Raw genomic sequence first — 19,367 nt, 5'->3', positions numbered from 1 at the left:
GGGGGGGCGGGGTGCGCCTGCCTGCGGGAGCCAGATGGGGGCGGTGGAGGGGCCGAGTGGAGAAGCCGGCAGCAGTGCAGGAACAAACTTCAAAGTCAGTTCTCAAAAAGCCAGAAAAGTAAAAATAAAAACAACAACAAAAACCCCAAACCAGAAAACACCTCTTTAAAAACCAGCCCCGACTTCATGTGTCTTGCCATGGCCCCACTGGGAGCTGAGGTGTGCATGCAGTTGGGCCGCTGTCTCTAACTCTGGACTGTTCACCCCTGACTGCGGGGACAGGGGACAGGGTAAGGGCAGCTTCTCTGCAGGAGCCACAAACACCGCGTGATTGCTCCTCAGTGGCCTGGCCTTCCAGGAGACTTCAGATCTACATGTGCATATACGCCCCCCCCCGCATATTTCTTCCCTTTCTTGGCAGGGTGTGGGTTCACAGTTGGGGGGACTAAACTGCATGTCCCCTTGCCCTCCTGGCTGCCGCTGGGTGCTGAGTTTGTGCAGTGTCCTGGCTGAACTGCCCCGCAGCCCAGGGCCCCTCTGCTGGTGCCACCCCCAGGAGGCCACAAAGTATGCCCTGAGCCAGGAAGTCTTGCTGACGTCTTCATGTTCTCAACGCAGTAGGTGCTCAATAGGTGCTGACTGTCCAAGGAAAAGTGAGTCTTCCTCTTGGATCTGGACACCCAAGGCCCAGCCAGCCCTCCACAATCCCTTCAGAGGACTTCTCCATGGATTTCTGCAGAACTCCAAGCTCGGCCCACGATGGGGCCTGGCCTCAGGGACCTGAGCTTGGCCCGCTCTCTGGGAGTGAGGATGGGAAGAAAGAGGAATGGCTCCTCAGCCTGACTTTCCATACGGTTGTGTCTGTGCGGCATTGGCCACGAGTTGGGCAGCTCGCTAGACACATTCACCATCCTGCAGGGGTCGCTCTGTCCGTGTCAGGGAGAAGGACACTGAGGCCCCGTTCTCCCAGGGCGTGGATCCACACCCAGGCCTGCTCTCGCCCACCTCAAAGGACGGACAGCACGGCCACACTGCACCCTGAGTTGGCCCCACGGAGGACGCAGGAGACTGCCGTGTGCCTCTCCGTTGTCCGCCTTGCCCAGCTGCCTGGGTGAAAGCAGCGGCTCCTCAAAGCGAGGCCAGGGTCACCAACCGGCACTAGGTCGGGAGCTGGCTGGGTCTGGGGCCTCACTGTGGTCATCCGTGTGTGCTGGGCCGAGTCTGGGGACGGGCTTCGGTCCTGGGCATACACACAGACTTGGGGGCGTCTCCTGACCCAAACCCCCAGGCCCAGATGGGAGGTCTGGGTGAACAGAAGGCCTTGCTCTGCTCTGGCTTGTGGGAAATGACCCTCAGCTCCTTCCTGGGACGGGGACCCACCACAGATTTGAGGCAGGAGGGTTTCCCACCAGCTGTTCAGGACCCAAGATGGCCAAGTGGGACCCCAGTCCTTCTCCCAGCTGGAAGAGGGGTGGGGATCATTTCCTCATCTTTCAGCCAGGGTGAGAAGAGCCCTTCCTTCCTGCCTGCCCTGGGCAGGGTCCAAGGCACACGGAGCAGAGTCAGAGCCCAGCCTCCCAGAAAGGCTCTCTGGCGGGGATGTGACCCACCTGGCCCTGCTCAGACCACACCTCAGTTCCCACATCTGTGGAGTGGCCACAACCTCCTGCTTCCACGCCCCTCTTGGGTGGCCATGGCCGTCGACACTCCGGGTGCTGTGGAAATGCTGAGGGCCGGATCTGCTGCTTCCAGAGTTCCCGCATCAACTCTCGACTACCAAAAGCCAGGAGCTGAGGGAAGATGGCCTGCCCTGCCGGGTCCTACAGCCTCCTGTGGCTGGGCCAGGCCGGAGTGCTGGGCTGCAGGTCCACGTGGTTCCCTCCCCACCCCTGGGCTGAGTCCAACCCTGTTTCTCTTCCTCAAGCCTTGCTTGGCTGACACGTAGAAGTCTTCTGACTTGGCCGTGTTGCGTGTGGCTGGGTGTCTTTAAACCGACCTTTCCGACATCCCTGACCAGCACGGCAAGAGTGGTGGCCCCAGGGTCTCTCTCTGCCCTGAGTCCCAGTGTGCCCTCGAGTCCTGTGCTCATCGCACGCCCACAACCACCCCTGCCCACAGCAACCCTGTGCAGGCACCTCGCACACACATAGGCAGCGAGGAGCAGGCACACCCGGAGAGTGGCCCGTGCCACACGTGTGCGCACACAGGCCGGCCCCAGGTGGTGTCTCTCCTGGCCAGGCCTGGAGCCAGTCAGAGCCGTTCTTCTGGAAGGGCTCCCAGCTCGCTTCCTCCCAGCCTTCACTGCTGCCTCCAAGTGGCGAGGGGATGCAGCTGGTCCCCTGGCCCATGCAGGATCTTTGTCCCGTGACCCTCAACGGGGCCAGGGCTGGAGAGGTGACCTCGCTTGGGAACGACAACCACAGCACAAATGACGGCTAGGCATACTTGACTGGCTACGACTGAGCCAGCCATGCTCTGAGGCTTCCGGACAGTGACTCTCTCATGGCGGCTGGGGAAACCCAGGCCCACGAGTCGTGTGGCCAGGGTCTGACAGCTCCTGCAGTCTGACTCTGGAGTCGTGACGCTGTGCCAGGGGCTCTGGTGGACTTGGCGTGCTGGGGGTGGCCTGGCCGGGGCGACCAGAAGCATGGCCTCTCGCTGGGCCCAGGCTGCTCCACACGCGGCAGCAGGCACTGCTGTGTTCTCCCACCACTGGTGCCTGCCCGTGCTGGCCACTCTCGCAGACGAGGCTGCCCAGGGCTGCCCTGGCACAGGACCCAGCGGCCAGACGCCTGCGTGAGTAGTGACTCCTGCAGGCAGGTGCTCTCCACGGGGCTCGGTTCTGGGTAGCCTGGCTGGGAAGCGGCAGGGGGGCCCCTGGGGCTCTGGCCAGCACCAGCCACGACTCGACTGACCCGGGGCAGGCACGAGGCCCGGTCATCGCTGCTCCCCGGTGCTGGCTGGGTCCTTGCTGTTGGGAAGGCAGGGCTCTCGTGCCACTGGAAGGAGCATCAAGAGGCTAGCCCTGCCCAAGGAAGACTGGGGCCGGAGCACACAGTCGTGCGCTGCAGCCAGGGCCAGAGCCTTCCTTCTGAGTCCTGGGATGTCAGAGGCTCCCGGAGGTGCTTGTGGAGGGGCCTCCCCCAGCTCTGCTCGTGGCCACCTCACCGGCCCCAGCTTCGCGTCCGTGGTGGGTCCTCCCTGGGTGCACGTGGACGTGCAGAGCGGGGCAGTTGTTCTCAGGGACCCGCCTCCAGGACTGATGACGCGCCAGCCAGGGAGGGGGGTGCTGCCCCGGGGCTCACGTCCTCTCCACAGGTGCACCGCTGTCACCAGCTCAGGCTCAGCGTGGGAGAGCCATGCTGAGTGAGGGGGTCACGCCGCTGCTGGGGACCTCGGGGCCCCCACCCGGTCCAGAGTTTGGAGTCCCATCTCTCGGGCTGCCCAGCCCGGCACCTGCCCAGGATGGCTGCCAACACTGCGTCTCGCTCTGGAGGTCGCAGGGGGCCTCTCCCTGACCCGGGGCCTGGGCTGCTGCCTGGATTAAACACCCTCCTGGCATTGCCCCCACCTTCCTGGGCGGTCTGGGATCTGTTCCTGGGTTTCACTTTTAATTGCAGGCCCAGATAACTCAATCTGTCCAGGCCTTCTTGGCTCAGAATCCTCAGATGACAATGGTAACTGTGACCCTAATCAGAACAGCCGTCATTCAAGGCTCCACCCCTCATGCGGACACGGGCCTGGGCACGTGGCTCTAACAGAGAACAGACAGCGAGGTCCTGACTGTGGGGACCTGGGGTGGGTGTGGCTAGCCACAAGGGCCTCAGGTCCCCAGAGCTACTGCCACCCGACAGGGCTGGACAGGGCCCCCAGGCCTTCTGGGGGCTTTGTCCGGGAGGGGAGAGGCAGGGTCTGCCGCATCGCACCAACTCAGACAGAGGCCCTGGCCACGGCCTACAGAGGCCCCAACAGTCCAGGGACTCTGAGCTGCATTTCACAAGGCCCCTGGGAAAATCAGTGGTTCTCAACCTGGGGTGATTCTGCCCCCCAGGGGGCACCTGGCAATTTCTGGAGACACCAATGACTGTCATGATTGGGAGAGGAACCGCTGGCATGCCGTGGTAAAGGCCAGGGATGCTGCTAGACAGTCTGCTGCGCCCAGGACAGCACCCGGGGCAGAGTCACTTGGCCCAGAATGTCAATTGTGCCGAGGTTGAGAAGCCCTGGGTTAAACCCTCATGCTGGCAACTGGCAATGGATTTCTGGTTTTTTATTATGGCAAAAAAATTGTAATAACAATAACGAAAAAACAAAAGCAAAGGAAAAGAAACTCAACTCAAAAAAACCGAAAAATCAGAAAGAAAGAAAAAGGGTCTGGAACAGAACAAGCTGAAGGAGGCAGTGCTGCTGGCGGGCAGGTCTGGGCCAGAGCCCTGAGGCAGGGTGGGGCGGGCTGGGCAGCCTTGGAGGCTCTTCCCAAGACAAGGGTCATGCCAGGCTCCCGGGTGGGGGCAGAGTGCTGGGTCTCCCCACAGCCTCCTGCTTGCTGTGCCGCAAGGCGGGTAAACCACCCCAGGCAGCCCCTGGGGCCTCCTCCTGGAAGAAGCTGCCTGGCTGCAGCACACCCTCCTCTACGCTCTCAGGCAGCACCCACAGGCAAGCAGGCTGCGGGGGTGGGGGGTGGCGGACAGCCCGCGGGGTCTGCCCGCACCTCCTCACTCCTCCTGCCGGCCGCGCAGAGAGGTTGGGCTGAGGATGCCGGTAGAAGCCCCCTGCTCCCTGGCGCTCAAGGGGCCCCATCCCTGGACATCTGGGAGGCCCATGGGGTACTTAAGGCTTAAGGGTTAAATGGCTGGCAGCAAATTAAACACACACAGAAACAAACAGCCACTGCCATCACAGTTCCCTCAGGGCTTTCCCAGACACCCTGGAGTCAGCTACGGCAGCCATGGCGATGGCCTCTGGGCTGGACAGAGACCGGGTTTCCCAGGAAAGGAGGCCCGGCAGGGAAAGCAAGACTGGAAGCAGGGGAAGGGGGATCCAGACTGCTTGGAGGGCTTCACACAACTCCATTCATCAGCATAGAACATGGGGACATGGCAGCGCAGAGAACACGGGACACACCCACCTGGCTTGCTCTGTCTTAGAGCGACTTCTACACAACAACAAAGGAGTAAACAAACCCAAGAGAAGAAAAGGAAAACGGTCGCCCTCCCCAGCTGCTCCGCACAAGGCCCCTCTCCCTCTGCCTGTCTGGGACACCCTCTCTGTGCTGCTTTGGCTGGGAAAGGTCTCGGCTCAGGAGTCCCGCAGGCCTCCGCCTCCGGGGCCCTGCCACCACTGCCGGCCTCCACCACAGGCCCTTCCTGGTGCCCAGCGCATGCCCCAACGGCAGACGCCCTAGCCGAGTCCTGCGTGCATTGGGCTTGGAAGGTGCTTCTGGGCCAAGCTCTTACCCGCTTCCGAGAGGTCTCTCAGAGAGCTGCTGAGGGCGCTGCGCTTGAGGCCCTCGCCGCTGGCATAGCTGTCGTCCAGGCAGGCTCGGCCCAGTGTCCCGTTGCCCGGCTCCTTTTTGAGGCTGGAGCACTGGGACATGCTGGGCCGCACGACGCCCTTCTGCTTCTCGAGTTCAGCTGGAACAGAGAAGGTGGGGCCAGGTGAGGGAAGCGTGGGGTGGGTAAGCGACGCAGGGGCCTCTGGCCTTGGGTTTGGGGCGAGCACCGTCCGGCTCGCCGTCTGCCCGAAACAGGGACGGCTTGCTTTGGGGAGCGACAGCGATGCCGCCCTAGACCAAAGGGTAGAAAGGAGGCCCCGGGAGGGAGGCTGGCGAGGTCAGAGTACCTTGGGACCAGCAGGAAAGTAAATCGCCCTCCAGGCCCGGAGCAGACAGGAGGGCCAGGACTTTCTGGGTCTGGGAGGTTAGCAGGGGCAGCCAGGGCCTTGCACAGGAGGCAGAGGCGGGGCCGAGGACAGCCTTGGCGGCAATCCGTCAGTGCAGCCTGGTGCAGAAGACGACGAGATATGGATCATGCCGAAGGGCAGAGAGCTCGGCTCCAGAGCTCTGGCTGCTCCTGCCACAGGTGGCCAAGGAGCCCAGAGGCCTCCCAGGCACCCCCATGGACAACAGCGAGGGTGGGGCCTGGGAATGAAGGCCAGCCTTCGTGTGGACGTGGGGGAAAGCAGAAAAGCCGTCAGGCCACCTCATCTCGGTGGTGCCAGAGGCGTGAGCGGCATCGCAGTCTCCGGCCTCGTCACCACCACGGGATGGAGGGTGACTTTGCCTGGTCCCGCGGGGCCACCAGCTCCCCCACACCAGGAGGTCTGGGACTCACACTCTATCCTGTGCTTCTCCATCTCTTGCACTTCGGCGACGGACTCCCGCAGGTCATCAGTGAATTTCTTCCGGTCCTGAGGGTTGGGAGCGTTGAAGTTTATTAACACTTTGATGTCCGCTCCGGGGACAGCAGACGTGAGCCGGATGCCATTGGGGTAGTCTGCAAAGGGGAAGGAGAGGGGAGGAGGCCCGGGGATCTCAGTGTGTTCTCTGCAGTCTCCTCTCTGGCCAAGAAAATTATGATAAGGCTGAGTTCTGCACGGGTGTGAGAGAAGTGCCCAGAGCCTGGTCTCAGCAGTGGCAGAGTGAAGGGCCGTGAAACAGCTTTATCTCCCGACCTGGGGCTGTGCTGCTTCCCACGTAGGTTCGGGGCAGTCGTGGCCCATCTGAGGGGCCTGCTGCCAGGTCCCTCATTCCTCCCCAGGCTGCAGGCCAGGCCTTTATTTGTCCTTGGCCACTCTGTCAGGGCAGAGTCCCAGAGGACAGAGGTGGCATCCTGAGCTGGGCGAGGTGCCCTGTCCAGCCAGCCACTTCAGAAAATTCTGGACAACAGAGTGAGTGCTGTCCTCTCCCAAACGGCAGCTATGGGCACCCCACTTCCAACGCACCCTGTGCCCAGACCTGCCTGGTGCCACCTCCTGGCTCTCAGGGCTCCCGAGACCTTGGTCGCCTGGCAGTGGCGCCCCCTGCAGCGGGAGTCACCGAGCACGCCAGTGGATGTGTGAGGGCTCTCGCTCTAAGGCCAAGTCGCCTTCGCCCCCGCCAGGCAGGGCAGCTGGACAGCAGCGGCTGAAGAGTGCTGGTGTGTGTGTGCACGTGCAGCGCACCACTGCCACGGGGGCACATGTGTCTAGTGTTCTCATCTTTGTCTTTGGAGAAGCCCGACAGTATCTGAATTTGATGTGCAGTTTAAAAGATAGGCTCAACAAGTTTTATGTGCAAACCACACCAACATAACTGAGCCGCAACTGCCCACGGGCTGCCAGTCTGAGACTCGAGCATGAAGGCACTTCGCTACTGCAGGGTCGGCCCCTGCCAGTGTCCAGGCTCTCGGGCCAAGCCCTGGCAATCCACACATGACCCGGGTGCAGCCTCTGCCTCGAGGCCTCACCGTGGTCCCGGCTCCCAGCTGGGAGCTCTGCTGCAGGACCTCATGAACGCTTCCCCCTCCCCCAGGAGGAGGGCGAACACCACCCTTTCAGAGAGCAGGCTGCTGCTGGTCAGGACAGTGGGGCCGGCACCCTCCCCGGGCACGTGGGTGGGACACCAAGGCAAGGCCTGACTTCCAGCCCGGTGTGGGTAGACAGAGCGGGAGCGGGGAGTGGCCCAGGGCAGGTCTCTCGGGCTCCTGTGGGAGTGTGAGGAGGAGGGCGCACATGGAGTGCAGGCGCCCCCCGTCCCACCAAGGACGGAGACTGGGCAGAGAGGCCCAGATCCAGGCTCTCAGGCCCGTGTTTCTGCACGGCCCGGCTTCAGGTTCCTGACACTCTTGGGACTGTAGGTGGAAGGCTGTCTGGATCGATGGAGATGGTGACAACCCGAGACAGTAAGGGACCCCTACCGCTCACTCCATGTGAGCCCCTTCCCATCAGGCCACTCCAGAACGCACAGAGCAGCAGACCCCGCCACCCAGCCCGGGAGGGCCTCTGACAGGGCAGGGGCGAAGGAGGGGCAGGAGAAGGGGTGGGCGGGCAGAGGAGCCAGGTCCAAAGCAAAGGCCCGTGGAGGGCTGCGGGGATGAGCCAGCATACCCCAAACTCGCCCAAGGCTGCGGCGGTCCCAGAACCCCGAGAAGATCCTCCAGCAGTGCACAAACCCCACCCGCACCAAGCACTCACGGCGTGCCAGGATCACGCAGGGGCTTTGCGAGGAAGAGCTCACTCCCGCTTGGAGGCGTCCCTGCTGCCACCCCCACTCTACAGCCCCAGGAACAGAGGCCCACGGGGTCAAGGATCCCCGCCACACCGCTGCCGAGCGCCTGACTCGGATCCGAACCTGGACGGGGCCTCAGCTCCGCGCATCTAGGCTTGCTCAGGGAGTGGCTTCCTCTGTCTTAGGCCACATTTGCGCATCACTTCGACTATTTACTCCGTGTTTCTCTATCAACAACTGGCTGAAGCCAATCCATTTCTACCATAAATTATGAGGTTTTGTTTCTTGGAAGAAGCAGACTAGGAATGTAAACTCATCAGCATCAATGCAATGTCATGAAACTCTTCCTAATGCCGATCGCTCGCTGGGATTCCTACCCTGCAGTGTGCTCTCTGTGGGTAAAGGAGGAATGAAGAAGCCTCCCAGTGCCCACCCTTTCTCCCCCCAGGCTCCGTCCTAGAAGCAGCCAGGAGACCAAGAGCCTGCCGGGGTCATGGGCTGTTCTGGGCCAACCCCAGGGGCAGACTCACACTGGTTCTCAAAGAGCAGGACCTGCATGCCATACAGGGAGAAGGACTGCCGGAAGCTGTATGTCACCGAGTTCTTCTTCTTCTGGAAGATCTTGGTTACCTGGGTGGGCAGAGACAGAGCTGAGTCATGGCGTCCGCAACAGTGACTGCCTGCGGCCTCCAGCCCAAAGACTCTCTCAGAGTTCAGAGTCAAAAGGCTCTGGGGCAGGGACAAGCCGGCAAGGGGCGGGAAGCGTGCCCTTTCACACTGAGACGTGGACATTGGATCCTGTCCCTGCAGGCCCCCAACGCCATCCTAGCTGGCGGCAAGACCCCACAACACGGCAGAGAGGCACGTGACCACACAAAGCCCTCTCAGGCACCTTTTCCAAGTCAGGTAAGGCGCGCACATCTGGGGCTCGGCACCATGGAGGACAGAAATAGGGAGCCAGTGCTCAGCAGCACTGACCCCAGGAAAAAGCCATGGCTTCCTCTCTCGGGAACAACCAAACTACAGGGCCAAAACTGATGACACCCCGCAGTGGGCATGGCCCCTGGGCTAGTCTCATATCCCTGTACCACTGCCAAGGCCCCACCATGGTGCCTGGCTGCCATGCTGGTTGCAGGTAAGGGAAGGAATTTCCAGTCTGGCAGCCAAAGGCTGGGATGAAAGGAGGAGGCGGAGCTTACAGCCCCCCTATGTGTGGCACATGCCCGGCCCCAAGAAAGAACCTCACGACCACTGCAACTCTCTGAGGGACTCACCATGCCAAGGAGGAACTAGGGCTCAGAGCTGTGAAGGGACGTGCTCAAGGCCAAGGGCTCTTAATAAACGATTTGAACCGACATATCCAAACTTCAGCCTCAGTAACAAGAGAGGAAAAACCAATCTTCACATCCAATCAAGCACAAGTTCTCCCTTCTGTCTGATGTGGGCATCTCTATCCCTGCCTGGCTAGCATCCATGCCACCTTGTTTCTGGCAAGAGCTCCTCAATTTTCCTTTGTGGACCCCAGTTACCCTTAAGACTGTTAGCCCTGGGGGACCAGACTGTACTCCCAGTTCCAAGGGGTGGGTCTTCTGACCCAGGTCTAGCCAATCAGAAAGCACTGCACTGGCCTGACCACAGCAAGCAAGGGGGATTAACCCTGAGACCTCAGTTCGATCTAGGAAGAGGCTTTGGCTGGGTGCTGAATAGACAGGGTTAGGCCAGGAACTGCTGGGGCCCTCTCTCCCTCCTGGACAGGCCTCTAAGAAAGGCCCTGCACCGCACAGAGGTGCAGATACCACAAGGAGCTCTGCTGACATCACTGCGGCTATGCAGACAGCTGGGGCTGAAGCCATAGTTGCCCCTCGACTTGGCCACAGCCAACAAAGTCTCGTTTCCACAGGCATCCACGTCCACTGTTCTCCTTGTAAACAAACTTCCCTTCCCCACCCCACGCACGTGCACATCTCACCCCATGCTGACACACGGCTGGATGGAGACCCAGGGCACCCAATACCAAGGCGCTCGGCCACAGGGCCCCACGGGTGGGCCACGTACCACCAGGAGGTCGTTGAACAGGAAGATTTCTCGCTGATGCAGTCCAAGCTTCTGGGGTTTGTTTGGGTCTGGAACCTCGAAGAGCCTGCAGTAGCAGACCAGGCGACGATGGGGCAGAGAGAGCACCTGTGCGGGAAGAGGCCGTCCTGCTGTGGCCACCCAAACCCTCTCTGGGGCACTGCGGGCTGCAGAGAACAAGTCCAGCCCTCCGAGCTAGAAAAATCAGCCTGCAGGCTTCGTGTTCGAAAGCACCTTCCCCCGCCCACCGTGCCAGGCAGATGCATCTTCTGGCTGCCAGCAATTTCCCCACTCTGTCCTGGGAGCTGTCTTCCAAAATCCCCTGCCCCTGTTTCATAGAGAACCATGGGAAGTGCCCCTGCTTCTGCTGAGACCCCCCCTTCCTTCTTTCGGGCAAGCACCAGACTTCTTAAAACATCACACTCACATGGGAACTACTGGCCAGAGAGGGGGTCACATTTTCAGAGTACCCACAATGTGCCAGTCGCACACCTAAGTCCATTTATCCCTGCAAAAAGTCTTTCCAGAGAATTTACTCAAGATGAGGCACAAAGAGCTTGAGTAATCCGGCAAAAGCAAGCACTGTACATCCAGGGTCTAATTCTAGACCTCAGGATTTTTCCCACTCTTCTAGGCCTCGCCAGAAGATTCCAGCAGTCCTAATGCTTGAAAGACCCTGAGGGAAGCCGGAGGCAGCAGCCGACACTCTGTGGGAACTGCCCTGGCCTCATCCTCTGCTCTGCGCACCTGCCCCTGCACACGCCCACCATGGGTTCACACGAGGCCTTCAGCCCTGCCGCAGTTCAAGCCACCTCCAGGCTTGACCAAAGGTGGCCAGCGTCTCAGGCCCGAGGGGACAAACCACCAGCCAGGCCAGGCCCCGCTCTGGGAGGACACAGGCCCACACGGAGAGGGGCGAGCTAGTAAAGACATGGGATGCACTGGAGCCGATGCCCTTGAAGACGGGGCCGGGGAGACTCTGCCTGGGCTGCCCTGAGGCGGGCTGCCTGAGCTCAGCACATCAGGGGACAAGCCCAGAGGCGGGAAAAGGAAAAGCACGGCCCAGCCTGGAAGGCTCAGCGAGCGACACTGAAGGAGAGAGGATGCAGGATGAGGTGCAGGGACAGGGTGGGCTGGGCAGGCGCTGGCTCTCGGTCTCCCGCTGGGAACGGCCGCGAAGGGGAGGGTCGGCAAAGCGGCTTGTGGGCCGAGGGCTGAGACCAGACCCCCGAGGGCGGGCCCGCCATGTGCATGTGCGCTCCAGGGCGTGTGGGATGCGGCCATGGTGGTCCTGGGGTGCGGGGCAGCCCTGGGAGAGTCTGGGTGTGGGTGTGAGGGCCCAGAGCATGGGGCAGCAGGCAGAGCATGCAGAAGCCACACCAGGTGGCCCGGTTCAGGCACAGGGGCTGGGGGCCAGGGCTCAATAGAGCCCAGGCAAGAAGGCGGCAGGCGTCTCGCCACGCTTGGCCTAGCCACACGGCCTCCCTGCCTGACTGGGGCCTCAGGGACTGCGGAGGGTCAAGGTGAGGCAACGACAAAAGCCAGAATCCTTTGTGCCCCAGAAATGAATGCCAGCAGCCAGAACTCTGGCTCTGGGAACCTGGGAAGCCGCAGAGGGCTGAGGACAGCAAGCCTCTCCAGGGTTGGCTCTCAGCTGGAACATCCAAGCGGAGGAATACTTACACAGCCAAGCCCGTGATGCAGGGATCCGATCTATGGGAAAACGTGACACAAACAAAAAAGGGCATTAATGTTGCAAAGACACACCCAGGCCCCTCCAGGGAGCAAACCGGAGATGCACAGCCGCACGCCTCCTCTCGAGTTCCACCTGCCAGGACGTGGGGGCCCCGCTCTTGTCAGCAGAGGTCCCTGAGGGGCTCTGCGGGGTTCCTAGGCCACAAGGAAAGCCCACCAGAGTCGGGGGCCCGGAGCTGAGCCATGCCCACGCCTGGCCTGTCCGCTCACGAGGGGCCTTGGTTCTCCTCCGATGCAACCCAGAGCAAATGGCTGCTATCCCCAAATACGAGAGGAGCCACTTAGAGACACCCCAGCCCCTGCTAGAATCACCAGGCCTGCCTGGAAGAAGACTCGTTCCAAATGGCCTTGAGGCCAGCGGCTGGAGTGGTGGCTTGCTGGGGCCACACAGAGGGGGGTGGGGTGGGCGAGAAGGCCTCCCAGGCAGCCCATGGGAATGGCAGCCCGGGGCCACGACATACCGGCTTCTTCCCCACAATGAGCTTCTCCACCTTCTGCACCTGGGACACGTGGTCCTCGTTGGTCTTCAGCTCTCGCTTCCGGATCCGCTCGTAGATCCCAATCAGCATCTCCCGGGGAATGTCCTCGCCATCATCCACACCTGGGCCAGGGGAGTGGCTGGATGTCAAGGCGGGGCCCCCGGTCTGAGGCAGGCCAGAGCAGTGAGCCTTCCACCTGTCCCCAAAGACCTTTCAGGCCCACAGCTACGAGCAGCTCCAGCCAATCACAGATCGCCCGGGGTCTCCAGCCCGCAGGGCCAGCAGGTTACAAGCGAGGCCCAGCCATCTTCTCAGCTGTGTCCCGAGGGCTTTGTAAATACCAACTCGCTCCATCCTAACAGCAGCCTGTGAAGCAGGCATGCGGTTCCCATTCTCACAGGTAGGGAAGTGGACGCGGGGGTGTGGGGAAGCTGGGGTTTCTGAGCCTGGGCTGAGAGACCTGGGACCAAGTCCTCGTTTTGTCCCTTCCCAGCTGCGTGCCCAAGGGGAGTGACGTGTCTCCCAAGCCCGGTGTCCTTCTCTGTAACAGAGGCCAGGAGAACGAGGGGGCCTTGGCGTGCCAGGCTGGGGAGGTGCTCGAGGTGAGCACGGCAGTGGGTGCTGTCGCCGCCCCACATCACGTGGGCAGAGGCGAGGGGCCAGGATTCCACCTAAGCTGCTCTAGCCACCAGCACCTGCCCTATCTCCTACACCACCTGAAAAACGGCTGTGAGAGAAGAAACTGAGCTGAGCTCACAAGGGAAATGCCAACTCGCCTCCCACTGAGATCCATCTCCCTCCTCCAACTGGCAACAGATCCAAGGGCCGCAAGGCTGCGGGAGGTGGGCCCTCACATGCCCGATGGCAGGGTGGGGAAAGGGGCCAGCCCCAGGATGGGCAATCAGACAGCACCTGTCAACATACAAGTGCTAATGCCCTCTGGCCACTGACTGCACCTAGGGGACTTATCCCATGAGAAATGAGACACATACCAGCTTATACATTGCAGCTCTGTCTCCAAGGAGTCAAGGGCTGGAAGTAACCCAGGTGCCCATTAGCAGGGGACTGTCAAACAATCAGCCTACACCAGCCCAAGTTACTTACTATGCACCATCTGGGAACACAGAGGCAGGCCACAGTGAACTGATGCGGGACTTGAGTAAATGGGTAAAGCAAGGTTAGAGCAGAAGAGGGCAAAACCACCCATGTGCATTTGAACTTGCTTGAGCAGAGCGCTGCTGACGACCTCCGGGGCAGAGGGTGTGACCGGGGCGGGGGCAGGGGGAAACTCTGGGACTTTTAGTACTTTCTGGGACTTTTGTTTTAAAATAGACTTTAAGAGCAGTTTTAGGTTCACCGTAAAATTGAGCAGAATGTAGAAAGTTCCCATGTGCTCTCTGCCCCCACCCACGTACAGCCTACCCACTACAAACACCCCACCAGAGGGGTCCATTTTTCTTTTTTTACAAGGGATGAACCTGCATGGACACGTCATGATCACTCAGTGTCCATATGTACACGAAGGCTCCCTCTTGATGTACATTGTGTAGGGCTGGACAATGTATATAATAGCACATGTCCACAGTTGCAGCATCTCACAGAAGAGTTCTGCTGCCCTAGTAATCCCCTCTGTTTCCCTATTCTTTCTCCCCCTCCTAGCTCTGGGAACCACTGACCCTTTCACTGTTTCTGTAGCTTTGCCTTTGCAAACTGTCATAGAGATGGAATCACACACTTTAGCCTTTTCAGATTGGATTCTTTCACCTAATCATGTGCACTTAAAGTTTCTTTCAAGTCTTTTTATGGTTGATAGCTCCTTTCTTTTTAGCACTGAATAGTGTTCCACTGTTTGGATGTCATACAGTTTACTTACCTGCAATTGACTTGTCCATTTTCACAACTAGAAATAAAACTGCCTAGTCAGGTGCACCTTAGTGGTGTGAACACTGCAGACAGGTTTTCCGTAGGCCCAAGATTTCAGTTCATTTGAAAAACACACCAAGGAGCACAATTGCTGGATTGTGTTACTTTTTGGTTTTCAAACTATGCAAAGATAATACCCATTCAAAAAATACACTTAAATTTTTAAAATAAGTTTTAATAAAAGGAAAATATAGGCCGGGTACAGTAGCTCACACCCTCGTAATCCCACCACTTTGGAAGGCTGAGGCGAGAGGATTGCCTGAGCCCAGGAGTTTGAGACCAGCCTGGGCAACATGGCAAGACTGCATCCCTACAATAAAACAAACAAAAAATTAATGTGGTGGTAAGCACCTATAGTCCCAGCTACTTGGAAGACTGAGGCAGAGGGATCGCCTGCATCCAGAGGCTCCAAGACTGAGGTAGCCGTGATTATGCCACTGTACTCTAGCCTGGGCAACACAGTGAGACTCCAACTAAAAAAAAAAAAGAGAGAGGAAAATACTCCTTATCTGGCTTCCATGCCGGTGAGCTAGTCCTCCTTCACCCATCCTCAGGCTCCGGGGGCTCTCCAGCTGCTGGACCCACTGAATAAACCGGAGTGAGGGATTCCAGAGAGAATGTGTGTTGGGGGCGGGGCTGGAGATTTTCCTCTCAAAAACAAGCTGAACATGTGCTTGGCACAGAGTGCCAGCCTGGCTTAGGGAACCAGGACCCCTCCTCCCTCTGCAGTTCACTTGATGTGTGACCCTAGGCCAGGACCTCTGAGCCTCGGTTGCTCCTTCTGAAGTCTAAGAAAGATGAGACAGAGCACTCCCAAATTCCTGGCTTGAAAAGAGGTGATTTGGAATAGCCCAGGCTTTGGAGACAGGACCAGCAGCTTGCTTCCCGAGATCGAGATGCTCAGTCGCTGCCCTGGGAAGTGGGGACACTAATACCACCCCATCCCCCAGACACAAACCACAGAGCCACTGCCATGAGGGCTGCTGACTGGCAAACCTCTGACTCAGCACCTTCTCTGGGGAATCAATTCTGGCTCCTCCTGTTAGTTCTCATACAGGGGAGTCCCAGGTTACAAGGGTGAGGTTCCAAAGCCAGAAAAAAAAAAAAAATCACAAAAACCCTCCAACTTCTCCTGGGTTGCCAACAGCATGCAGCACACAGCCCGATTTCCTGGCAGGGACAGAGCGGCTGGCCTCTTCCGGGGTCACGTGAGACTCTGTGACCATTAGAATCCGGCTCGGCTCTACGGAGAGAGAGGCTCGAGACAGGAGAGGCCCCAGGGTAGACAGGAGGCAACGTGGGCTTTTTAGCTCCATCTCCTGCACCACTAACCTGCCTGTTTTGGCCTCCACTCTCTCCTGGTGAGATGATTTGCCCCTAATGAGCTCCCAGCTTCCTTGGCTTCCCAGCAGCCACAGATATGACCCACCTTGGGTCCTGCGGTCCCATCAGACTCAGCAGTGGGGCACATGCTCAGTGCAGGCCACGGCCGCCCATGAGTCTGTGGGCTCCAAGCCACACCTCGGCCAGCCCAGGCCCCCTGCTGCTTCCAAGAGGAATGGGCGGAGACCACTCGGGTCTTGGAGTCAAGCTCCAGGCCATCCTGGTGGCCTCTCTGCTGGGGAAACATCGGGGTGTTTCTTTCGCTGTCCTGCTACAGCAGAACCGACCAGCAGGGGGCAGGCGAGGACGCCTTAAAACCCCCAGCAGGACCGCTGGGGAGAAGCGGGAGATACTCCCTGGGAGAAACATTCAGTCCAAGGAGAAGGGATGACAAAGCCACTGCTTTATAAAAATAAAGGAGAAAAGTGAAGAACTTTAAGTTGTTTGATGGCTCAACAAGCTTATAAAGTTGGACTTGATTCAGATCAGCTCTTCTGTCTTTTAAAGAACTATGACACCCTTTGCAAAGGGACCTCAGCTCAGTCTGTGTTCTCTCTCTCTCTCTGACATGGGGCCCCGGAGTCACCCTCAGCTCCCGCACGCAGTGCTCCCGCAGAGGGCGCAGTCCCCGCCCCTTTCCTTCTAGGGACTCCAGTGTACACACAAGGGACACGCCTTCGCTGACAAGGCGCCACCTGGGAGAAAGTCATGGGGAGAAGAAGGTCTCACTTCTTGGTGACCACGTCGTCCAAGCCTCCCGGCACACGCTCGTCTCCCCAAGAGGCCTGAGGCCTCAGGCCTCAGCCTCAGCTCCAGCGGCCGGAAGTCGTTGGCAGGCCTCGGCAGCACTGTTAGCACTGCTCCTTTTCACTGCATTTATTTTTTGATTAAACCTTCTACATGTGGCAGATGCTACTAGCTTTCCAATTACGGCGATGATGTAAGGCTCTCTTTGGAAACACACACACAAAGGGCCGGCCAGTTTCCTCGGAGGAGGATGGCTAACAGCGTCCCTCCCCAGGAGCATGGGTTCCCCACACCCCAAGTCTCAGGCGTGTGTCATGCAGTCTGTGCCCCATGGGGGGCTTTTCACACGGTACCTTCTCCGGTCACCCGTGCTGTGCTCCGAAGGCAGCCACGTGCCGGACACCAGCACCCGGAGGCCCAGCTCCACATCACGAAGCTGCCTCACAGCCCCGCCTGGGGTACCTGCCCGGCCTGCCCCCCGGGGGACGGCTCACCTCGGAGGTTCTTGACAAAGTCCTCCAGCTTCATCTTCCGCTCGGGCTTGACGTTGGGGCTGTACATGTCCGTGTTGAGCAGGATGATGGCAAAGGCCAGGATGAAAATGGTGTCTGGGTTCCGGAACTGCCGCACCACCCCAGGGTTGCAGATGCAGTACCGCTGGCTGAGGCCGGAGGGGGCGTGTCAGGGCCGTGGTGCAGCCCGTCCGACGGCCCCCACGCGCTTGGCCCCTGCCCGCCAGCTGGGGCTGCCACGTGCCCCCGAGCCTCGGCTCCTCCACCCGGTGGGGGGATCACGCTCGCCTGGCAGCGCCCGCCCTGACGATCCGCGTGCCCTCCTATACTTGCAGTCTCTTCCACGACTGAGTTCAGTTGGGCACACGGCTGCCCGGGGAGGCTGCGTTTCCCAGCTCCCTGGGAGCTCGGAGCAGCCACACCACTAAGTTCAGCCACTGAGGTGAGTGAATGTGGGTGGGCACCTGCAGGCTGGGCCCGTCTCCCGCCGGCCTGGAGTGGGGATGCCCTCCAGGACCTTGCGTAAAGGGTCCGGACCACCTCCACGCCTGCTCAGAGGAAGCCACACCGCGCCCCGTCTCGGCCATGGCTAAGGCGGGACCTCAGTTTCAGCAGCTGAGACAGCAGGCTGGCCAACTCGCCTGGCCTCACCGAGTCATGCGCTTTCGGTTCCCCCTGCCACTGCCACTCCCATGCCCTGATCCCCACCACCTCCACCCGCAGCCTTGAGGAAGGACGGGTGAGAAGAAGCAGGGGCAGGGCAGAGGAGCAGGCAGAGCACCGCGGCCGAGGGCTACATGCCAGAGGGCTGTAATTCGGTCCTGCCCGTCTGGCTCGGTGCCACCCCTCTCGGAAGCCTGCCTGAAAGGAAGTGGCTGGACACTGCCTGCTCACAGGGCCCTGGGGCTGGCCCCCTCGTGCCCTCGATCCTCCTGACCCCACCACCAGCCCTGAGCCCAGAGGACTGGGTCAGCAGCTGATTCGTATCTCCCGTGCCCAACACTGGGCACAGGGACTCCAACATCGCCAGTCGTCAGGCAGTTCCAGAATAAATGACTGTCATAACAGCTGACCTCAACGGTGGGCTCACCGTCGTGCCAGGCACTAGGTTAGGTATGTCCACACATCTTAGGCCGCTCCACTTGGCCTCCCCCCAGATGGTACATGCTACTGCTAGCTCCACAGGTGAGCAAGAGGCACAGAGAGGTGAGGTAGCCAGCACAAAGTCACAAGGCTGGTAAGCGGTGGAGTTGGGGACTGAACAAGGCCAACTGGCTACAGGGCTTGTGCCCTGAGTCACTGTGACAGGCTGACTGCTCCTTGAGAATGAACACATGAAAGACTAGACAGGCTCAGGATGAAGGGCCAACTAGCAAGGATTTGAAGGAAGGCAGAACACTCAAAATCCTGGCTGAACAGTCAGAATCCGAACCTCTTCCTACTCCAGCTGCCTTACCTTCACAGTTGCAATAAGAAACCCTGTCCCCTCCACCCCACTCATCCCCATGATGGCTGTAAGCAGCCCGGCACCGTGCCTGGAAGGCAGGAGGGGTCGCTCTGAGCGCCCCCAAAGCAACATTCACGCACACCGGACCCTGCCGGGCGACAGAGATGAGGGGTGCTCGGGCCTTGCAGCCGGGGACGCTCGCCCAGCACCACACAGCCCCCCGCCTGAACGCCCGGGACCCAACCTGAAGGCCTCGATGAGCCGCTCCACCTTCTGGGCCTCTCCCTGGACGCGAATGTGCGCCTGGAACTTCCTGAGGGCCTCGTCCAGCTCCATGGCAGAGAAGTCCATCTCGTCCACCACACAGCTGGAACAGAGACAGACAGCCCCGCCTAAGTGGCCTCAGCCCTGGGAGGGGTGACACACCCTGCCCTCCGCCTTCCCCTCAGGTGCCAGAGCATGAGCCTCAAGAGTGTGGGGCATCAAAGGGCCGTCCCCGAGAGCCGTGCAGACGGGTTGCCTGTGGGCTGGGAGGGTCCTCCACAGAGCTCTGTCCAAGCAGCCAAGAACCCTTCAGAACACACCAAAGAGCGCTCCAGCTCCCGGGGAGCCTGGGACCCTTGGAAACTGTAAGAAACGCTGCGCTTATGTTTACATGTGCAGTTTTCCACGGGGGGCAGCGCATATGGTTCTTCTGGATGGGGGCCTTCTCGAGAGACAAACATGCTTAAGCACAGCCATCAGAGCAGCCTGCGGCAGACATTCCTGCAAATTGGCTTCTCTCCTTCTGCGAGGAAGGATGAGTCCTACCATTTGCATGACACAGAAAGGTGGGCCCAGGG

General features: G+C 59.9%; 1 protein-coding gene across 2 annotated transcripts in view; it reads right to left on the bottom strand.

The window, feature by feature from the left end:
* The window catches only part of IQSEC1 (IQ motif and Sec7 domain 1), a 40,641-nt gene that overhangs the window by 1,208 nt on the left and 20,066 nt on the right, over positions 1 to 19,367 (bottom strand). Inside the window, exons 4-11 of one of the 2 annotated variants that reach the window (XM_021715655.1) lie at positions 18,770 to 18,892; positions 17,061 to 17,227; positions 12,496 to 12,635; positions 11,963 to 11,992; positions 10,262 to 10,387; positions 8,737 to 8,836; positions 6,333 to 6,494; positions 5,457 to 5,633 (exon numbers count right to left, since the gene is read on the bottom strand). In XM_021715655.1, coding sequence (XP_021571330.1) covers positions 5,457 to 5,633; positions 6,333 to 6,494; positions 8,737 to 8,836; positions 10,262 to 10,387; positions 11,963 to 11,992; positions 12,496 to 12,635; positions 17,061 to 17,227; positions 18,770 to 18,892 — 1,025 coding nt within the window. Of the gene's footprint in view, positions 1 to 5,082; positions 5,634 to 6,332; positions 6,495 to 8,736; positions 8,837 to 10,261; positions 10,388 to 11,962; positions 11,993 to 12,495; positions 12,636 to 17,060; positions 17,228 to 18,769; positions 18,893 to 19,367 lie in introns of those variants that run through there. The other variant, XM_021715654.1, reaches the window with a different exon arrangement.

Source organism: Carlito syrichta, unplaced genomic scaffold, assembly GCF_000164805.1.
Source record: "Carlito syrichta isolate Samal-C Ts95f unplaced genomic scaffold, Tarsius_syrichta-2.0.1 Scaffold307250, whole genome shotgun sequence".
Lineage (NCBI taxonomy): Eukaryota > Metazoa > Chordata > Mammalia > Primates > Tarsiidae > Carlito > Carlito syrichta.
This window is presented reverse-complemented; position numbering and strand designations above follow the sequence as displayed.